We start from the raw sequence: 22,662 nt of genomic DNA on the forward strand, positions 1-22,662 counted from the left end.
TAGTATGTACTGTATATAATATATATATTGACATAATATATCCAAGAGAATTACTTCCACTAAGTGTTTGGAGGAAGAGAAAGGAAACAAGAAAGAGAGAGAGAGAGAAAGAAACAGAGAGAATCAAGACAAATCCATTATCCAGGTCCATGGGTCAAGAGGTGAGGTACACGCCACAGGCCACATTCCCGGACCGGCAAATCACCCTGTACCCACCGCGATGGGACGTCCCTGTTACCATGGCAACCTAAATGTCAGGGGACAGCGGAGAGGAGGGGAATCAAAGTTGGTTAGTAACACAGCAGCTCAGGTACTGTATCAAATCTTCTCTCCCTCCTAAAAGAACTACGAGTGAGCACACTCACAACACCGTACGACAAGTCATTAAGCAGACACACTGACAATGAAGTTTCAATATTCAGTTATTGCATTGAGTTATATAACAAGGTGAATCTAATGTTTTTGTTTGTATAACACCTCTGAAAATATAATGACAAAAATATAATATTTTATCTTATTTATGATATTTGGATTGCTCTAAATAGAAGCAAGGTTATAATAGTTTCAATTACTATTTATTTTATTTTATTACACGGCTTTGTTGAATACTCGATTCTGACTGGTTTATCACGGCGCTCTGCGGTCTGTTATTTCTTTATAACAGACCGTCGCTATGGGTGTGGTTCTTATGTCAGACTCTGGTGGACCGTTTTTGTGTCAAATTATTGATTTCTTCAGTAAGTAGCCGTGTAATAAGCAGGATAATGTACAGCTAGCGGGTCATTGTTGTGAAAGAAACCCCTTAAGGGCGATGAGAGTACAGCATCGCCCTGTTGGGGTTACTTTAACAACAATGACCGGCTCACTGTACATTATCCTGCTTAGTTACTTTTCGAGTGAGTTTGCTAGTTTTTTTAATTTCAGATTTATATATTTAGTTTTAGTTTCATAGTAGTTTTAGTTTGGAACAGGTTTAATGTCTCAGAAATATGTAGCTACATATATATAATATATAAATATATGCAAAATACATGGTTGGAGATCTGGGTAGGAATAGCCATAATGTTTAATGTTTAATTTTAGTACTATCTGGGATGTCAAGCTTCAATTTCTGTGCTTCAATGACACAAAAGTGGACGGAAATTCATGCTGTCTCCTTTTTTCGGTTGTGATATACTGTAGCTAAAAAGCTAAAACTGAAATTAATTTGTGTTCATTTATATTTCATTTATATTTTAGTTTAGTTTTTCTTAAAGGATATAGTTTTTTAAAATTTAATTTCAGTTTTACAACAATATTTTTCACTGCTTATTTTCATTTTAGTTTCAGTTTAAGTTTACAATAATAACCCTGCATTGAAGATGCATCTCTCATATTGTGTCCATGCAGAGTTATTTGCCTGCAACTAAAACTGTAACACTAAAATTGCAAATACCAGCTCTAGAGAGGCTCCATTTGATCAGGTTGTATGATTAGTGTGTGAAAAATTCATATTCTTGGATGTGACATTGCCTAAAGGAATTACTTCAAGGAAACTTTAATCACTTTGCAAACGCTAGTTTACATTCATGCAGCTATATGTTCAATGCAGTAAGCTGGTGTATAATTTTATATAGAGGTATAGCTTTAGTTCTGCTTGAAAATAAAAGAGACGGCAACAGAGGCAACATTGTTGTAAATCAATAAACATGTCATCCTCTGGGGAGTTGGCCCGGTTCCCCTTGTCCTCCCTCTCTGGAGACTGAGTCAGTGAGACACCATCGGGACAACAAGGTTATTTATAGAGTGAGACTTGGAGACTGGGAAGGATTCCCATGCAGGAACACTGTGTCTGTTTACGCTGCGCAAACACGTGCATCCACAGATAAATTAAGTTTTTAGTGTCACAGATTTTTTTTCTGATGCTTTTTGTTTGTAATTTTAATTCGGGAATAATCTAGATGTGTCTGAGGACCACATTTACTACATTTAAATCAATGCACAAGACCTTAAGACTTGCAACTTATATCAAGTCTCCTCTAAATGTCAAGTTTTTATTATTATTGATTAGAATTGCACTATCCATCTTATTCCACCTCATAACACATGAATGGACAGACAGCGTAGTACCATCCAGATCAGAATTCAGGTCAAAACAGCTGTCAGGGGCACACCAACTTGACCCACCAGATGGTTTGTTTACACAGAACCATCTGAGAAGCAGTCACTGGAAACTGTTTGGAAAAGAGCAGGCACAGGCAAAAACATACTTGGCAGGTGATTGGATGATCCACCTGTCAATCAAACTCTTGCTGAAGCCAGTCGGGAGAAGAGCTAAAAACATCTTTTTCCATTGAAAAAAACCTTCAGTGCCGGTCTTTGCTCTTCTTTCAATGAAGAGATACTGTCACTTCGACCTGGGCTTTGATCCCTGGTACCTGTATCTCCATCTTTGCCAAGCAGTCCAGCAAAAACTATTTACCTTGTGAAGCCGGTAAGATTCCCTGTCCTTGCCTCTGCACTACTAATTCCTAAAACTGTTCATAAGGGAAACATAAATCTTAAATAAATGAATATAAGTCTACATGTGTTCATAAGACAGATTCATTGTGGCCAATGATTCGTTGATAAGAAGCTGCTGTTAATTGGACCCACAGCTTTGACCTCCTGGTTGCAGGATTGTCTCTCTCACTGTATATACAGTAATCATAGCACAACTAAAATGTATTCCTTCTGAATCCGCTTGTGAAGTGTTACCACATTGGCGGTGCATCACAATCAGCTGTTACGTCGTCAAGATGCCACTAATGACGCGTCTGTTAACATGATATCAGTGCCAGCCCTGCTATAACTCACACAGGAAAGGCATGACTTCACAGGGCAGGGGGCGGATATCGAAAACAGTGGGAGAGACGCGGTAAGACCAACTGAGGACATGTTTTCCAATAAATCCAAAATTAGAACGAGGCGTTCAAATGAAAATATGAGAGATTGACACACGGAATGCTACTGCTTTTAACCAAAACGAGGAAAGGGCTTTTACTTTTGAAGATTATTGTAAAGCTTATTAGTTTTTTGTAAATTATCCATCTATCTACCGTAAACGTCCATAAACATGCTTACTTCCAACTTATACAAAAGACACAGCACGGGACTGTGATGGAGGAGTGAAGGATGGAGAGAGAGGAGGAAGATGTGCTTGTGACTCCATGTAAGTCCGAACAAGCAACATCAGGGAAAGACTGGGATGGTTCTCAAGTCCAGCAGCCGATCTCAAGTTAATACATTTAGGAAGAAAGACACAAACTTATTCATCGCTCTCAGAGGTCGAACAGCGAGAGGCAGCTGTAATATGATCTGACCGAAAAAGACAACTTGACCAAGCCAGACAAAAGAGAGTAGAAAAAGGTGATAGAAGACAGGGATGGATAGGAGAAGATGAAGAGGCTAATAGGGGAAAGAGAGGAGGAGGAGGAGGAGGAGGAGGAGGAGGAGGAGGAGGCACAGTAAAGGACGGTAAAGTCATGAAGCCCAGGGGAGAGGAGGGGAGAGGAGAGGGGAGGAGGGGAGGAGGGGAGGGTGAAGTGAATCGGTCAACTTGTTCCCAGAGCAGCTTCCCAGCAAATCACAGCATGACTTCAGACTGCACACGACTATATTATATAACACACACATACACACACATACACACACATACACAAGGATGTAAAACTAAATATAAGTGTATATTCTTACAGTATACAGTTAGGTGTGTACATTTGGACATATACATACAGACTAAAACACTCATTCAGTACACTCTATGGACGATGCCGGTTTCCCAGAATGCAGCAGTACTGACACAGTCTCCAGTGCTGAGATGTGACTGACCTGCAAACATCCTGCCTGGCCTGCACACAATCAGAAGTTCATTGACTGTTCTCTTCTTAATGGACAATCTGCCATTTAACTTGCTGACGATATGTTTAACTTCAGGGTTTAGCTCTACCAAAAGAGACGTGAGTTTGCTGCACTATACAACCAGAATTTATTACCGTTCAAACACATGCAGCTTTCCCATAATACAAACAGGACAGCTTGACTGGAACCCACAGTACAGTTATGAACCTCCGGGGAAAATATCCTCCTGTATTATTGAACTGTGATATGTGGCATCCTTTTATCCTTTTAGTCAAACAAACTAAAAAAACAAGAAAAAGTTAAACCTGCAGTAGGCAGTATATTTTTGGCATCATCGGACAAAAATTCCATAATAACCTTTCAGCATATTGTAATTCAAGTGTTCTGAGAGATAACTAGACTTCTGCTCTTCCTCATGGCTCTGTTTTCAGGCTTTAAAAAAGTCTAGCCCGTGACGGGAGACTTTGACCAATCACAGGTCATTTCATTGAGAGAGCGTTCCTATTGGCTGTGCTCCGGTCATGTGACCAGAATTTGCCATTCCTTCACCAGATTTCACAATGGCGGCGGCGTCACAAACTTTCTCATTTCACAGCTAAACCGTGCACTACAAGATGATTCTGAAAACATTTGAGGAGAGAAATAGGCATTAACGTAACATAATATTGATTCATATTTGATCAGCACTGCCTAGTTTGACCGTTTGGTCGGAGTTCACGAGTGATCGACAGCCGGCTCTCATAGACGGCAGCTGGACAGCAGACCTCAGATCAGCTCTGACTGCTTGTTTTCTTCCGGTCTGTGAAATCTTGCAGATACCGTTAGGAGCACTGGAGGCACATGATTTTTTTAAGGTTACCTGTTTCATGTACTACTGTCAGGATATAGCGACCTTTTTTTTAATCACATGCTCCAATCTCGCCTACTTCAGCTTTAAACGAGATTAAAGCTCTATACGATAACCATGGACAACAAATCAAACTCCAGCATGTTGCATTTTTGACATCAAAGATCATGGTGGATCAGAAATGCATTTTGAATCGGCCTTTTTCACTGCCCCACCGCATGCAGCTGCACGGTGGCCTTCTTATTTTTTCACCACTGCCCCTCAGGCAGCCTGTGTCCGCACGGCATTCAACATATTGTGCCAGATCAAAAAAGTGGTTTAACATACTCAAACAGCTGGCACATTAATTAAGAATCATTATGCAAGTCAGTTTGTTACTTAATTATAACATTATGTAACACTGTTGCATCTGTACTTAATAAACATGGTTATATATTCCCCACTGGATTCTTTTCAGAACTTCATAATAACACTGAATCTATCTAAAGCTCTCTAATCAAACACGGCCCAGTAGTTTACGGTTCACTGTCTGCTAATGTGAGACTACAGAGGCTGGTGGCTGGAGATCGGGTGGGCACAGTAAACAGCCAGGACAGGAACGTCGCTGGACTGAGGACTAATTAGGTGTAATCCATACAGTGTCTCCAGAGCTAAAAAGGAGTTAGCAGCAACAGCAGCTCTGATGTGGCTCCCGTAAACCCAAATGTTTCCAGCCCTGCACAACAGGTGTCGGGATCTGGAACAAGCCAACAGCGGCTAACACAGGAATGCCGGGCAGCTTGTTAGTTGGCTATCGAGTCACATGCCAAGTTCCTTTCCGGGCAGAGTGGAAAACATCAACAACAGAAAGAGAAAGCTGGGAAAGTGCTGCAGATACAGGAAGACAATGTCTAATTCTGAATATAGTGGGAATTAAGATGACCACATACATTACAGAAATATCTCTGTTATTTAAGTCGACTAAATTTATGTGAACATTTTGCACTAAGGTGTTCTGCAGCTTTAATACTAAATTAAACTTGAAATATAATATTTGGTATAGCTCAAAATACAATTTTGGGAATGTGCTGGCTCTCATATATAGTTACAGCTGGATTCAATATTTTTTCTTTTTTTTTTGGTTCACTTTGGGGCAGCAGAGCTCAGTGGACGACCTCCGTGTCTGAGAAGTGAAGCCAATGCTGAAGTGCCTTAAACTTGCATTCTTTCTAATAGCAAGCAGGGGGCGACTCCTCTTGTTGCAAAAATAAGTCTGATTGAATAGAAGTCTATGAGAAAATGAGCCTACTTCTCACTTGATTTATTACCTCAGTAAACATTGTAAACATGAGTTTATGGTCTCAATCTCTAGTTTCAAGTCTTCTTCAAAACAGCATGATGTTCATTTAGTAAATTATGGTCCCATTTAGAGTCAAATAGACCATAAAGCAGGGGATGCTTTAGGGCGGGGCTACCTTGTGATTGACATGTCGCTACCACGGCGTTGTCCAGTCTGGGAGTTGACCGTGTTTTCGTCTTAGAACTTTAACCCTTTCAGTGTGTTTTCAGTTCATGAAAGTTAATTGTAACATTTTGGTCGCCTAAAAATGTCTATTCAGTGTTTAGTTGTACTGAGCTCCACCCTCTCCATTTCACTCCTGGTTGCAAAAAAACGAGATGGCAACGGCCAAAACGTCAGTCCACAAACCAATGGGTGATGTCACGGTGAATACGTCCACTTCTTAGTTACAGTCTATGAGAAAGCTACAGGGTACTAGAGATTTGTCACTAACAATGCTTGATGAGAGATTGAACCAAACACACTGTAGGCTGTAAAAGTAAAACAATAAGCTTGAAGATGTTAAAATGCTCCCTAAAGCTGACTCACACTGCAGAGTCAATAATGATCCTTTGTTGATATAAAAATATTGATCAGGGCAGCTTTAAAGATATTTGATATAAAATAAACAGCACAGTGCAATAAATGGGATCATTGAGCAACGACGAAGGCTGCAGGTGTCCGGTAGACAATTTAACAACCTTATTTTACTAATTTTAAGGCCCTGCAGTATTTTCCTTCCTAATTATTCTGATTGAATCTCATCATCTACCAGAACAACATGTAATCAGGGAGCAGGTGCACGATTTCCTATACAAAACATTTCCAAAACACAAACACACACTATCCCCAATGTCTTGAACATAAGGCACTGTTCCAAAGCTAAGTCAAATGTTCAGCCTGGACCTGCTTCACGTTCAGCGCTGTGACGTTCTCTTCTGGTACAAAATGTCCCAATCTTTGCCTCTGGAGGCCCAACATGAAGGAGCCAGTAAAAGTCGGGCACAGCACGGAACATCTCTCACCTGCACTGCACCAACAAAAGGCCTAGGACCTATTACACAACCTGCTGCACTCACCGTGGGTCTTCCTCATTAACTCTCCCACACACAGAAATGGGGTCTGCTGACCCTATTACACAGTATGAGTCCTCAAATCCCCCTTTATATACAAAAAAATACATCCTGCAGTCTATTATTCTGTCATGTGTTACCGAAGCTGTTTGCTGGAGGAGTGTGAGGTGTAAAGAAAACAGCTGTCAGGTTTATGATTCTTATTGTCAGGCAGTTTGGGGGAAAGACTATGGCTGGCATGTCAGATTTAAACACATCAGCAGACCAAAGTAAGGAAAGAGTCAGATGGGGCAGCCGATGAAGTTGTCATGGTTACAGTGATGGCTGTGCGGATGGAAAGGCACTTGGGAAATTGAGGCTGCAGTGAATTTACAGTGTCAGTGTCAAGTGACACTAAATCCACTTTTTTGAGTTTGTAAATCATACAGCATGTGCCCTCACTTTATTATACTATCAACTGATCCTGGTCTCAGTCTATAATGTTCATTACAACAGTAATTATTTGCCTTTTTCAAGAGAAATAATGCTGCCCTGTCAACAAAAAAAACAACAACTGTATTACAACTGTAAACCACTGTAGTCAGTGGTTTACAGTGTTTGGGGCAAATATACATCCTCCTTACCAGCCACTCGGTTCACATCCTTTATTCTGCCACTTGCCTTTGTCTCTGCATCCGCTGAAGCCTTGCTAAGCTAAGCTAAGTCAAGCAGATCAAACAAATACAGCTCTGAACCACCGTCTTGGCCATCAAGGAAGGTGGAGACTGATGTCGCTGCTTTCCAGTACCACTAAAAAAAAAGATGCTTCGGGTCATGCAAGACGGTGTAAACATTTCAACAAGTTAGATGGTTCTATGAGGATGGGCATGTGTGTGTGTCTGAGTTTGAATGCATCGTTTTAATTTGTGAAGTGGCCGCATTCAAGCAAAAACAGGGTTTCAGCTTGCTCTTTAAAGGATGACAAGATGTTAGGTGGTTTTGAATGTTAACGTTCCACTAGTGAAATTGAAGTTAGAGCATCTTTAGCTTCTGTACTGTGAGTATTCCCCAGTGAAAAAGAATATTTGAGCGTGTACAGTTACAATAGGGATTTAAATCATATCCTTTGCATTTGATTGGACCGCTAAAAGTGGCGGGCTTAGAATGTAGCGCAATAACGAGCTGCAGAGGACTGTTGGGGAGTATTTACAAAAAGGACAGTAGATAGTAGAACAGACTTCCACTCTGTTCATCCAACATGGATGTGAAAACCCTCAAAGAAACCTAAAAGTGAGAGTCAGCACCTTTCAATTTAAATCTAATGTGTTGGATAAAACCAAAATGACAACAAAAACAGAACTCTTTCTGACTGTAGCACATGATTTTAAAACCACAATATGAAATGATCCAGACCTGTTTCCCTTAAACAACAACCTTATCCCATCTTTGGGTATAGTTACAACAATGCATAATCTCTCCTGGAGATAACCTTTCACTGTCCCCTCTGTTTTGCAAACATTATGCACAGATTATTTTCATGACAATATTTTAAAAAACGTTATTACATAATAAAGTCAAATGTTAAATATTACACAATATGTTCCATATGAAATGTTAGCGCTGCTGAAAATTAAGGGTTTCAATTCCGTTTAATATATTAAATAAGTTATGTTATGTGACAAATATCAGATTTTTTTAACATAAGGCACAATAGAAGATAATTCAGAGAAGTAATTATTTATTTCAGAACCACAGCAATCAAGAACACCTCTTGCATCTCTTTAACATAACAAAATAAACAGAATATCCCATCACATGGGCCGTTAAAGTAGTGTGTATCCCCCGTTAAGACATGTACTTTCCTCATTTCACGCTTTTTAGATGTCAACCATGTTGGAATAGCACCCAAAGTGTTTTTTTTCCATAAAAAGTAGCTCTGGTAATCTGCCAAAATGACAATAGCACAAGTATTGATGACCTATCTGATACACTGATGTCATGTTGAAGAGAATAAACATGGAACTTATGCAGGGAGGTATATGCAGAAACCAAAATGCCGTTACCTTAAAACTATAGGAATTTCGAAAATCATGAATTTGATACTAAACACTTTACGTTTTAATTCAAGTTCTTCAAGCTTCAAATTTCATACACAGCATATTGAAAATGCAACTATGTTGACTGTTTTTGTAAACACGAAAGTTAAACTGTGCACATGCTATCCATCTTATCTCAAAACACTTGTGTAAGTTCGCCTCAGATGAACTTTTTTCAAGTTATATTAGCAGCTTTAAAAAACCTGGACTACCTCTTTGAGGGACTGATCAGACAAATCTTATTCAACAGAACAAATTAACTAATTCCAGACCTGATGGAGCTGTAATTGGCCTGTAAGTGGCCACTTTACTTGTTTCTTCCCTTTTTATCTCCAAAAAAGCTCCCAAAGATAAACAAGGCACGTCAACAGTGACTCGCTGGGCAGTCAATGGGGCACTGTCTTTCATAAAAACACCTTTCATGACATGTTGTTTGGGTAGGAAATGAAAGTTTGGCATACTAACCAAAGACTGTATCAAATTATTAACTGAAATGAACAGAAACAACTCTCTGTGCTGAACAAACAAGTCAAAGTAATATGCAGAGCAGACATTTTATCCAGCCTTTAAACCTTCATTATCACCAGTTCTTCTGGTTAGCTTCTCCGAAAACACTGATATCTGATAATCACCACAATCACAGACCTGCAAATCTCCTTGTTTAATATGAAGGAGACCGTTATTCATACTGTGGCCTGATGTGTTTACAAGACTTGTTTCAAATAGCTGAAATTGCTTGCAAGCTCACTGAGAAGGACGACGACGTTCACTACAAAATCTCTCCATCAGTCATTAGCTTCAGTCTTGTTCACACTCTAACCATCAGATCTATCATTGTGTGGATCCATGTTTGAGGTGCAGAACCACTAGTTTCCTCAGCCTTAAGTACCTGACTCTGAGGGGAGTTTACGGTCAGTTGGACGTGAATCGCAGCTTGGTCCCCGGCCGGTAGCCCTCCGGCTCTGGGTGCATCGTTCTGAAGGTCAAGTTGATGCGTGGGCCTCGGTCATGGTACTCTTTAGCCACTTGATGCTGGTGGAGACAGAGAGACAGAGAAAAGTTGCATTTTGTTGTTTTTTTTATCCAGAAGGATTTATATGAAGTTAGGAGGAACTGGCTTAGACCAGGCGTTTCCTATACACAAGCTTATTTTTGTTTTGCAGCTGACCTCTGGTCTCCAGACACAGGTCAACCAGAAAACGTGAAAACAGTCAACAAACACCATTTTCTTATTTCACATATGAGGTAAAGGCAAATGTATCCCCCTTTGCAAAAACAGTGCAGACACATTTTCCGTATTAGCACAGACAAAAAGTTCAACTCATTTATGTCTGGAGCTTTAGGGAATAATTTCCACATGTCCATCTTGTGCTCTGAAAAACAGAGACAAACACACACTCCTCCTTCCCCTACATCTCAAAAAGGAGGTGAAAGGTTTGCTTAGAAAGAGTCAAGAACAGGCAGAAATAACCCCGTATCCTTTTTCAAACAAATGAAGTACTTTAGCAGGATTGACAGGTTTAGTTAAATATTTAGCACTCACTTCCAAACCTCTCTAGCGGAGCCAGGAGGTTTTATTAGGCAGACCAGGCCTGCAGTGACAGAGGAAGAATTAATGGACGGTGTGATCTTCTTTCTCTGGCAACATCTTTAGAGGAGAGATGAAACCTTTGTTGAGATACTCAGGGAGGTGTCGCCATAAAACACCTGTGACCTTCTCCCTTTTTTTCTTTTAAACTAAAACCTCTTTGTAGTTCTCCCTCTCTTTATTCCCCCTCGTCCCCTTTGTTGTTCTCACACTCCTTTTAATTTTCATTTACTTTTTAGCGTGACCAGCTAAAAGACCGTGTGAATGACACATAATGACATATAATGGTTTCTATTCTGGGGGTGGTTTATCTGACATGTTTTGTTATCCATCCTTGTTTCTACTTAGGTATAAAAAAGTAAAACTAAATAGTATGACCTATTTTAGACAGCAGTTATTGCCTTATCCAAAGGCGGAAAACATTTAGTCAATATTAAATTCAAACTATTGTAATATAACATGTTGTCACTGTCGCGTGCAACCCGATGTTTTTCAACAGAAACCAGCTACACGTTCACACTCTCTTATTACACACACACACACACACACACACACACACACACACTTTTCATCCTCTTTCATAAAGCTGGCCGCTGTCCCTGATTGTAAAACAAATTACTCTCATTATGCTGAAGCTCTGCGATTATCTCAGGGCCACTCCATCCATCTTCACTTCCTGTCGGTCAGGGAAGGAACCGGAGCGCCTTCAACACACTTCTATCCTCTCACGTGTGTTGAGTCGGAAGCACTTACTCACCCAAATGCACTCGCAAATGCACAACACAAACACGGGCAGAGCAGGTGAGGTTCACCTGACGTCACCTGACTGGGGCAGATACGGTTTTCAGTGCATGACTATTTACTGTAAATGTCCAAAGTTTGAGGTAATGGATTCATTCATGTCAAAGTTGCTGTTTTAATAATAGTTAGGGATAGATTAGAGCAAAGCCGTATGTTTCTGTAATGATTAAAAAATTAAAATCGGTATTCGAATGCATCGTTTTTGTATTTCTTTTCTTCATGCATTAACCTAAAAATCCCAAATAGTCCATGAAATAAAGATTAGTAATTCTTCATTATTCATTATGCATCAACATGAATTATTATTAGTTATTTTCAGACGGATAACGCTGTTTGTTGTGTGTAGAGTGAACGTGTGTCGTTGCTGCGCCGTCCCTGGTGCTGAAACGCAACAGAGGAGATTGATAGACAGTCTCAACAAAGCCAGGTCTATTATTTTATTATAAGCTACAGTATATTTATCTATTCATTTCTTTTTTTAGGCCTACATATGAGCAAATTTGTTTTTATGGGCTATCGCTGTAATTTATTTGATGTGATTATTGCACATTATGTAGCCGTTTTTCCATCCAAAGGGATGCTCCACGCATAAAGACCCAACGGCAGTCGAAGCTTTTAGTATGGTCGAATATTTCTCACTGGAGCTTCGAAGTATTAGTGGCCATTTTGCCCGCATGGGCCGTTGCATTTGATTTGTGGAGCCTACCTGCCAATCGTCTTGTGTTGCTCCGTCCATCACCAAAAGCGTCCCGTGACTCAGAGGAACCCGAATCCGCTCCACATAAGTGTAGTCCCCATTCTCCTCCTAACACATGCAGAGAGTAAAGCACAATGTATAATAACATATACCCAAAATTGGTACAATCTACTGTCACATGACTAAAACACACATTAATGCACAAAGGAGAACAAGTTGAAGGCTCATTCTGTTACCTGCAAATCACAACTAAATGCCACAACAACTCTCCAACATCATGACTAATGAAGCCTGCCTCCTAAGACGTTTATACTTTAACACTTCAAATAACAGACAAATATTAAACACAGGCCTCTGAATACTCTGCTGAGTCTAAACACAATACCTGACTTAAGCCTTCCCATGTGTGTCCTGTTTTTCACTACCTCACCTTGGCTGCTGTTCTGCACTCCACTCACTTGTTTTTATTAAGATTTGCACAGCAGTTCTGCTTTATTAAGTAGCGTGCGGTGGAGACAGAAGATAGCCTCCTTGACTGTGAGCCAAGTCAGACCACCAAACTAGCTCATGGGAAACAGCAAAAGGTCAGAAAGAGTGTCTGCAGGCTTTAGAAGGCCAAATTGAATACTTTATGAGAACACTTTAATGAATACTGAGAGCTGGATGAGGACAAAACAATGAAACAAGACTTTTTTTCTAAATTAACAAAGCAAGCATATAAGCAAGTATAAGAGCAGGACAGGAAAATAACTCCAAGACATTTAGTGTTCAGAAGCAAAATATATACTTAAAGGGCGGGTCCATCTGCATCGTGATGGTGAAACACACGTACTTTAGATTTGAATACATAAGGAACACCACTGTGAAACTACAGAATGATAAAAAGAAATAATGGACACGCCCTTTAATAAGTACGTAAATAAATATTTCTTAGTCGTAATGTAACGGACACCAGTTTTCATGCTCCACCATCATCTCACCGGTGGAGGCTGCTTGCGGAGGCTGAACACTCTTGTGTCGCCCAGACTGATGGAGGCGATGATGGGCTTGTTACCCAGGGAGGCCTCATCGTCACTGTGCCAGCCGATGCTGTCTTTGCCGTCGCGATACAGGTTACACAGCAGTGAGTTGAAGCTGCATCCGCTCGCCTGCTCCACTGCCTCGCGAAGGGTTAACAGCAATGGATGCCACTATGAGGGGAAAAAAGAGAAAAAGTCCAGAAGATAATTAAGAAGATAAAAAGTAAAATATTTAAACTAAATGTAAATAAAAAAACAATGTTAACGAAGAGACAAGATTAATGAGACAACAAAACAACAAGCAAGAGAAAACAAAATATGCTAAGAAAAATTATACAAAATTAAAAAAAGAAGCACCATGGTGGGAAATCAAGAAACAACAGAAAAACATAGAAACTTGTAAATAAATAAAATAAATGTGTGCATAACATTGGTCTTGGTGGCTTGGAGGCTTCATGAGTTTATCTAACCTCTGCGTTGGCAGCCATGGTGGAGCGAGCATATGTATAGGGCAACTCTCCAAACCAGCAAGTCAGCCTGGGCTCCTCGTACGCCTCACCTGGACCAACAAACACAAAGAAATACACCTTTACCTCAAAAGAACCAGTTGAGACCACTATGGTCTATGATGATTTGCCGCCTCTATCTGCAGGTCTAATGTAATTATAACATGTAGTTCTCAAAATGTAATCCCATAAATCCCTCATTTACAGTCACAGAAATGACACTACTATAGACTATATCTGCTCAGTATTTTACAATTTTCAATATTGGTGGAAAAATGATACCTGAGTTTTAGTAATGATACCAATTAGACTGTTTTTAGGCTATTAAATAGGCATCATTGGCGCTAAAAGCACCATACATGTGGGTCAATAGGGGCCTACTACATCCAACATCAGGTTTTATCATCTATTCACATGGTAGATCAGCAAAAGAAGGTATAAAAGAACACAACAGCGACCGTAGTAATTATAACAGGAGCAGAAGCGGAAGTCAGGCGCTTTAGTATAGACACCACAAAACTCCATATGGGGCGTATATCTGGGGGCGATGGATGGGACACAAAACACAGGTCCTCCACCCAGGAGACCGGAGTCGCATCCTGTGTGAAACCAACACGGTGTAGTTGTATTTGTGTTCACAAGTGTTATGTTTCACTTTCTTTCACTTCTTGAAAACGTTATTTTAAGCCCAAACACAATGTTTCATCCTAAACTTAACTAAGTGGCATTGTTGCATAAAACTAAAGAAGCTTTAGTTTTGTTGCCTAAACCTAAAAAGGCAGTTTTGCTTGTGTTCAAAACGTGACGTTTCATTCAGTTTTATGTGTTGCTTTTAAGTTTCGCTTTTACTTTTTCAACATAGTAGGCCCCTACTCACCCACATCTATGATGCTTACAGCAACCGATAATGCCTATTTCAGGTGATTTTGGGGAATATAAACGTGTTTTAAACCTTTCTTTTTCATTTAATAAAAATATGCCAAACTGCTCAATACATCAATCCTAAAGCGTAAGTTAACGCCAGGCTGGACAGCAGTGTTTCACTGCCCTCTCTAGTTGAACTCTGAACACAGCCAGCATCACTGCTGCCTAAATAAAATATAATCAGAGAAAGTTTCAGAGAAGTAAAAGTCTCACCATTTTTTTTTTTTTTTATACTTTTATATTTTATACTATACTGTAGCTATGCTACAGACACATTTCAATCAGTACTCAAAAACTATTGAGGTTCGATATCCAGCCTTGGAGCCGATATCTGAAAATGAATGTGGTAGTGATTTATTGATCGATGAATTTAAAAAAAAGCCATACAGGTGGCTCTGCATGTTGCAGCCCATTAACATGATACTACTCCTATCTTTTGAGTATAAACACTCAACCCCTTGCAGGCTTTAAATACACTGTAACCCTTTTTCTTCCTTATGGAGAACAGCTGCAGCTGTGGACTGTTTTCTCATATCCATCTCTATATTGCATCAGTAATTGGGTCACGGCAATTTCAACTTCAAAAGAGAATGGATCCAGTCTGTTTTCATAGCTACCTCTTTTTTTGCTGTATGACAACTATAAGTAGGGCAGAAAGCTGACACGGTTTTGTTCTTAATATATTCCTTTCCAGCGTTAACACACATGTACAATGATCATCTGCACCAGAATCAAGCAGAAGGTAAGGCAAGGTTAACATCTAAATGTCTCTGTCTGTCTTCGTCTGTGGTTCTTGGTGTATGTTTCTTTCTCTGGGAAAACAAGATCTCTTCCAAGAACCAATTCTCTGCCATTAGTGTATTTTGGCCGTCCCTCTGTTAGAGAACACGGTGAAACCAAAACAAACTGCTCAAGCAGCCATCGCTTTTTATGGCGCTGAATTATTCAGGGCCTCTGGAGCTAATACTTATAAATATGTGTGGTCATTTATCAAAAGCCTTACTCTTTCCATGAAGAGATGTTATCAGGGGTAAAAGATTAACAAAACCTTAACTCGTTCACAGGATCCAATTTAGAGCTGCGAGTAATGGTCGGAAAAACTGAGTCAAGGGGGTTTTAAACAAGACAGATGACGGAGGACGTAGGAGAGGCGACTGGTGAGGGGTTAACATCCTTTTTCCACGACTTCCTCTTTAACCCAAACATCACGTGGACTTTGTTGACAAAGGCTCAACAGTGATGGAGTGAGATTTCACTACTTTATGATCTATGTTTGGAAATCATCTCGTTGTCTTATCGTGCTGTTTGTCTGCTAAGGAGATATCGCAGAGTAACACACAACGTGGACGAGAGCCAGCTGAGCGAAAGGCTGATTCTGAGGCGAAGTCTGGCTGCAGCTCAACAGGCTCTCTGTATATAGTCTGTCTGGGCACAAAGTGTGAGTTATTCTTTCCTTTTAAAGGAAAACACCAACTGGTTTGCAAAATGAAGCCATTGCACAACTTACGCACGTGCAGGGAGAGAGAGGCTGCAGTTTTTTGCTTTTGCCTTCTATCTTTTCAAGATAAACAGTGCTAACGTGAATAAAAAAAAATCAGGCATGTGCACAAAACAATGATGAAAAAGACTAAATTAGGGCTGTCAATTGATTAAAATATTTAATCACGAATAATCGCATGATTGTCCATTAATCGCAAATTAATCACACATTTTTTATCTGTTCAAAAATTGATCTTAAAGTGACATTTGTCAAGTATGTAATACTCTTATCAACATGGGAGTTGACAAATATGTTTGATTTATGTAAATGTTTGTATATATTTATTATTGGAAATCAATTAACAACACAAAAAAAAGACAAATATTGTCCAGAAACCCTCACAGGTACTGCATTTAGCATAAATATATGCTCAAATCATAACATGGCAAACTGCAGCCCAACAGGCAACAACTGCTGTCAGTGTGTCAGTGTGCTGACTTGACTATGACTTCCCCAAACTGCATGTGATTATCATAAAGTGGGCATGTCTGTAAAGGGGAGACTCGTGGGTACCCATAGAACCCATTTTCATTCACACATCTTGAGGTCAGAGGTCAAGGGACCCCTTTGAAAATTGCCATGATAGTTTGTACTTTCCTAATTTCATATGATGTTTCCGTGATCTCTTCACTTCTAGCTTTAAAACTGAGCTCGCTAGAACCTAAAAATCGCCAGTTTTTCCTCGCCAAAATTTAGCGTGAGTTTGGAGCGTTATTTAGCGTTCTTCCCGACAAGCTCGTATGACATGGTTGGTACCAATGGATTCATTAGGTTTTCTTGTTTCACATGATGCCAGTATCTTCAGTGTAGCTTTAAAACTGAGCCTGCGTGAGTGAGCGCCTTCTGAGTGGCGTTAAATTGAATTTGCTTTAAGGCGTCATTATCTTGTTAACTTTGATAGCCCTAGTCTAAACATATTCTAACTAATTTAGAGGATTTTGTAGGCTTTTGTAGACTTTCATTTTTTATATGCATCATAAAAATACGTCAAACATCAGGATAATAAAAAGTTCAACAGTGCACTGTAATGAAACTAGAACAGACATGAACTGACGTGGGGGAACCCTGTTCACCTCCAGCTTACATCATACAGTAGGCTCATATTTCACCCCTTCCATACTGCTTATCCTTAAGCCCCTGGTACCCACCCTGTCTGTAGTTGGTCTTCTGGGACCAGGGAAGCTCTGTTAGCAGCTTACTGAACATCCAGTCGGCCTCTTCTGGGGAGAGAAATCCAGCCAGCAGCCGCAGTCTGGACAGATGGAAAGACAAATACACACAGACTAAGTACCCAGAAGAGTAAGATGGACATAATATATATAGTATGTAGCTCGTATATTTAGTGTTTGTACAGGATAGTCCACAATGAGGTACCCTGGTAGCGTACAAGTTTAGGGCAGCATCAAAAATCCCTGTTTCAAGTCTGGACCTTTCACCGTCACCTCTTTACTATCGACTCTGACACATTTAAAGGTGCAGTGTGTAGGATTTGGTGGCATCTAATAGTGAGATTGCAGATTGCAATCAAGTGAAATGTCTCCCGTGTGCCATGCGTGTAGAAGAACAACGGTGGCATATGCAAAAACGTGAAAACACAAATGGTCCCATCTAGAGCCAATGTTTGGTTTGTCCGTTCTGGGCTACTGTAGAAACATGGCGGCTCCGTGAAGAGGACCCGCTCCCTATGTAGATATAAACGGCTCATTCTAAGGTAACGGAAAACACAACGATTCTTATTTTCAGGTGATTATACACTAAAGAAAACATACTTATTAATAATAAATTCCATATCTTCCAATAGATTCCTAATTATTAGAGAAATTAGGTGTTAAATAGATTTAAATCTGACTTAAAAAAATATTTTTCCCCTTTTCTTTTTCTCCTTTTACACTTCTTTCCAAAGCTCATACATCACCAATCCAGGTCACAGTCACATAATCAATCACAGAATATTGATATATAAGATATATATTTCTTAGGAAAGGCCATACTTTTAGTTGGCACCTTTCTAAAAGCTCTGTGGATGTATTATTTTATTATTTTTATAAAATATTGTAAGGTTCCTCAGCCTTAGTTTCCTTGCTCTTGGTTGTCTGTAATTTTGGAAGCTCTATGTACGTTAGTGTTGATAAAAGCATCAGCTCCATGCCTAAAAAGTAAATGTAATATTCTGGCACATGTTACTACATATTCTGTGTCTATTAAAAACATGGCCTTCTATTATTATGTGTCTCAGTAGGTAACATAAGTGAGGCAGGAAGCTATATACACTGTTGCTTGTGGAATGACTGCCATCTAGTGGACTTAAAACTCAATCACAGATTTGTTATCATTAATCACACTGGTTTGGTAAAATCACATCATTGTTTGTTCCCCTTTTTTCAATTTGGTTTAAACTTCTTCATCTAAACAATTAGACTGTACTCACCTGGACACTCCTGATGGTCCATGGCTGATCTCATGATCACCTGCCTGCCTGTCAATAACAAAATAATGTATGTTAGCCAACATGTGCGTCGTATATACAACCAAATAACAAGCCAAAACATCATGAGATAAGAGAAGTCTATACAGTGAAGATACAAATGTGTAACTTACTCGATCGTCTTCTCTGGTGGAACATCTCTAACTGTCTGTGATGTAGAATAGACAGAACAGAGAAACAGTAAACACTTTCTGATAAACATTTACAGGCTGTAAAGCACCAAAATTTGCCCAGAATTCAACTGGGACGTTTTATGTTTACTGTCTACCTTGGTGGGCTGGTGAAACTCAAATGCCGCAGGTGTTTTCTGTGGCCCACATCCCCAAGAACTAGGGGCTGGGTTAACATTTTTGGGTTGTTGGTTGTTTGGGGCTGGACCTGGTAAAAAAATAAATAAATAAGAAGCTGTTGTCTACATATCAGGTAGGTTAATATCTCACATATATCTTTTATATCTCACACAGCCAGACCTATCTCTACAGCACTGTGTCAAAAGGTCTGGCTGCATTATCATTCTGGTATAGCGGTAAAAACGCTCTGGCTTGTTGTATTTCTTTAAAAGAATCACAATCGTCTTGGGCGGCGCGAAGCACAGAGGCCTTTCCCATTCCTTTCCCATTCCTTTCCTCGACACCTCTCCTCGCGTCTTAGTCCCTCACACAGAAGATGTGAGGCGAGGAAGATACGCAAGGACAGAGGAGTCGAGGCAACAGGCATTTAACAAATGAGACATCCTCGCCTCGGACACGTCATTTTAAAGCGATGTCAATTAAATATGACGTGTGGCACAGCTGCATCAGAACATGAAATACAGTAAATTAGAATGTAAGAGAATGTTCTTATTGATATAATAATTTACCATCAGCAGCTGTTTGCACTTGTAAACATCATGGCACAATTATAGCACTTTGAATTGGATGTAGACTCCATTCAAGATAAAAAAAGTAATATCAAGGTGTCATTAAAGAACGCAGTTAGAACGGCGCCTTACGTGAAGCTACACAAACGGTGAAGGGCAGAAAGTTTGATCATCTTAAATAACTACAACTGAGTCACGCCTCTTATACGTTGCCTGTGCCGAAAACACTTCCAATCTCATTCAGTGAGGGGCAGACAGAGGGAATCCCATACTACAACTACAACAGTATATACATTGAGCCTTAACTTACCTGTTGGTCCAGAGGGTTTTGGCAGTGGTTTGGCCCAGGAGCCCTGGACTCTGGCACGCTGACGCTTATCTGACATCACATCACATCTGTGGGGTGACCAAGGAAGAAGAACAAGCTTTTATCAACATGGAAACAAATTCTCCACAAATAAACAGACTACTGAGTCAAACAGAGTACAGACTGCTAGATTTCTTAGTATTTATAAAACCAAGAACTTCTTTCTTCTGTCACAATGAATGATGACAATCCAATTTGCCTTTTTTCATTTGATTTTTTAAAACAGGACAGAGAACCAACACCAGGTTTAGAGGTAGCACATGTCTGCCAGCAGTAGTTATCAGTGACAACGACAGCGGTGGAATCCGCTATTGAGAGAACTGTACAAATAATTGTACACGTCTTGCTCTATTTTCTTCTATAAGTGCATATTTCTGTGTGTACTACTATGTGCCTTTAGCATTTGGTGGTAATGCTTTAGATTTGTAGTCCTTTGTGATGCTAAGTCTATTATTCTGTAGTTATGATAAATGTTTTAAATGATAAATGTCTGTTTTATAAGGGTTATTTTTGTGTACGCTGTATTACACTGCATGAGCTTTCATGTAGTTTGTCTGTCTGCTTTCTGTCTTGATTGGTTATTTAAATTTTTTTACATCAACCTGCTCAAGAGCTGCTGATAAAAAATAAGGCTTTTGGCTAGATTTTGAACATTATAAATCACACTGGAAATTAATTTGTGCTGTTACTGACATTTAAAAAATTAAATCGGGATCGGTGATAAATGTACCAGTTGCAAAATACCATAAACTAAGTAGCATCTGTATTATCATCTTTCTATTTCTATACTCACAGAAAAACATGAACTGTTGACTTTTCTCTTGTTATTTATTCTGTAATAAATACATTCCATCCTATATATATATATACACATATATATGTATATATATGTATATATATATATATATATATATATATATACATACATACATACACATGTATATATATGTGTATATATATATATATGTGTATATATATATATACACATATATATGTATATGTATATATATATGTATATATATATATACACATATATATATGTGTATATATATATACACATATATGTATATATATATACACATATATATGTGTATATATATATACACATATATGTATATATATATATACACATATATATACATATATATGTATATGTAAATGTATATATACATATATATGTACATATACATAATTATACACATATATATGTATATACTGTATATACATATATATACACACATATATGTATATATATACATATATATACACATATATATGTGTGTGTATATATATAAACATATATACACATTTATATATATATATATATATACACATATATATGTGTATATATATAAACATATATACACACACACATATATATATAAATATTACTGTACAGGTCTTTTCATTTTAAAAACAAACAGATGTTTGATATATTTTAGTATATTTTATATTTATGATAATTGACTTTTGTAGTTGTTTTATCTTTTCTCTTCCTGAGATAACAAGTCAAAATCATGTATGTGAAAGTCTACTTTGCAATAAACCTGATTCTGATATTATGTGTATTATTCAGTGATGGGGTCTAATTAAGTTATGATTTAATAATTAAAGTACTGATAACTGCTTAGATGAAGATGCATTTCAGTGAAATGTTGACAGACCTTTAATCTAATAAAGGGTATTTCAGCTAACTGTTAGCTAGTCTGAAGCTACTTAAAGATAAATAAACACTTTGTAAAGGTCAGAATTAAAAACAATAAACATCCGGTTGACTAATGTTGAACTAAATCTTTAAACTACTTACCAAAGTGTCTGCTGAAGCGCAACACTACAGAGAAAAGAGAAAAGAGACTACAGCTACTCTGAGTTCAGCTGAGACGTCTGAGCTCTGACAGCCATGTGAGGGTGTTACACAAAAACAAATCCGACCCGGAACTGAGATGCGGAAATAGGTTCCGTCCGGATTTTTATGTTTCATTTAATTAAACAAAAGATCATAATACAGATTCAGTATTTGGGGATAGTATACAAATAGAAAAATAACAAAAAAGAGCCTTACTAGACAACAATATTATGTAATACAGATAAACAGATATGTGCAATATCACTGTTCATTGTGTGCAATATTAATGTCCAACATGTGCAATATTACTTATTTTTCTGTTTGTTAGCTTACTTTACCTTTTTTATTTTACTTATCTTATCTTATTTACTCATTTTACTAAATGTATCTTACTTAATTGTTATTCTATTAGGCACTAGTGCTAGAAATAGTACTTTTTTATTTTATACACTTGAACTTGTTGTAATTTTGTTGTATTTTTGAGCAATCTCTGGCACAAGAATTTCCTTCGGGATTAATAAAGTTCTTATCTTATCTTATCTTATAACCTTTCTGTTAGTTGAATTAGAAAGTAGTTTCACATATTGCTCAACATCCTTCAGGAAAACAACAAAATATATATATATATTTTAATTGTTAAATTTACATTTATGAATAAAAAATGCAAACATAATTAACAAATTTACTATAAAATATATTTGTATTCTTTTCTTGGGTTTTTGAAGACACCAAACATCACATTTTCCCATAATAATGTAAAATCTTTAAATATATGATCAATATCAAATCTGCAGAGGTCTTGCCAGAATTTCCTGGTGTGAGAATAATGCCAAAATAG

At 38.4% G+C, this 22,662-nt stretch overlaps 1 protein-coding gene across 2 annotated transcripts; it reads right to left on the reverse strand.

Annotated features, from left to right (window-relative positions):
* Window positions 1-7: 7 nt before the first annotated feature.
* Window positions 8-21,911, reverse strand: alkbh3 (alkB homolog 3, alpha-ketoglutarate dependent dioxygenase). Of its 2 annotated transcripts, XM_037767930.1 has the most exons (11): window positions 21,786-21,911; window positions 19,922-20,007; window positions 19,021-19,130; window positions 18,866-18,900; window positions 18,696-18,743; window positions 17,416-17,519; window positions 13,768-13,856; window positions 13,259-13,468; window positions 12,288-12,386; window positions 10,082-10,224; window positions 8-247 (listed from the first exon to the last, which is right to left on the reverse strand). In XM_037767930.1, the coding sequence occupies exons 2-10, from the start codon at window positions 19,995-19,997 to the stop codon at window positions 10,105-10,107; spliced, it is 891 nt and encodes a 296-aa protein (XP_037623858.1). In that variant the 5' UTR covers window positions 19,998-20,007; window positions 21,786-21,911; the 3' UTR covers window positions 8-247; window positions 10,082-10,104. The 2 variants fall into 2 exon arrangements, with proteins under 2 accessions (XP_037623858.1, XP_037623857.1); XM_037767929.1 differs by lacking the exon at window positions 8-247 and having other exon boundaries at window positions 8,818-10,224.
* Between the last annotated feature and the right edge of the window lie 751 nt (window positions 21,912-22,662).

The sequence above is a fragment of the Sebastes umbrosus genome, chromosome 4 (assembly GCF_015220745.1).
Source record: "Sebastes umbrosus isolate fSebUmb1 chromosome 4, fSebUmb1.pri, whole genome shotgun sequence".
NCBI classification, from domain to species: Eukaryota; Metazoa; Chordata; class Actinopteri; order Perciformes; family Sebastidae; genus Sebastes; species Sebastes umbrosus.

Bases quoted from the DNA above. Each gene is read 5' to 3' on its own strand.
- alkbh3 (XM_037767930.1), bottom strand. From the start codon at position 19,997: ATGTCAGATAAGCGTCAGCGTGCCAGAGTCCAGGGCTCCTGGGCCAAA. The intron at 19,131-19,921 runs GTAAGTTAAGGC...TTTTTTTACCAG, and splicing joins AAAACCCTCTGGACCAACAG to GTCCAGCCCCAAACAACCAA. The intron at 12,387-13,258 runs GTGAGATGATGG...TGCATGTGTTAG, and splicing joins TCCGCAAGCAGCCTCCACCG to GAGGAGAATGGGGACTACAC.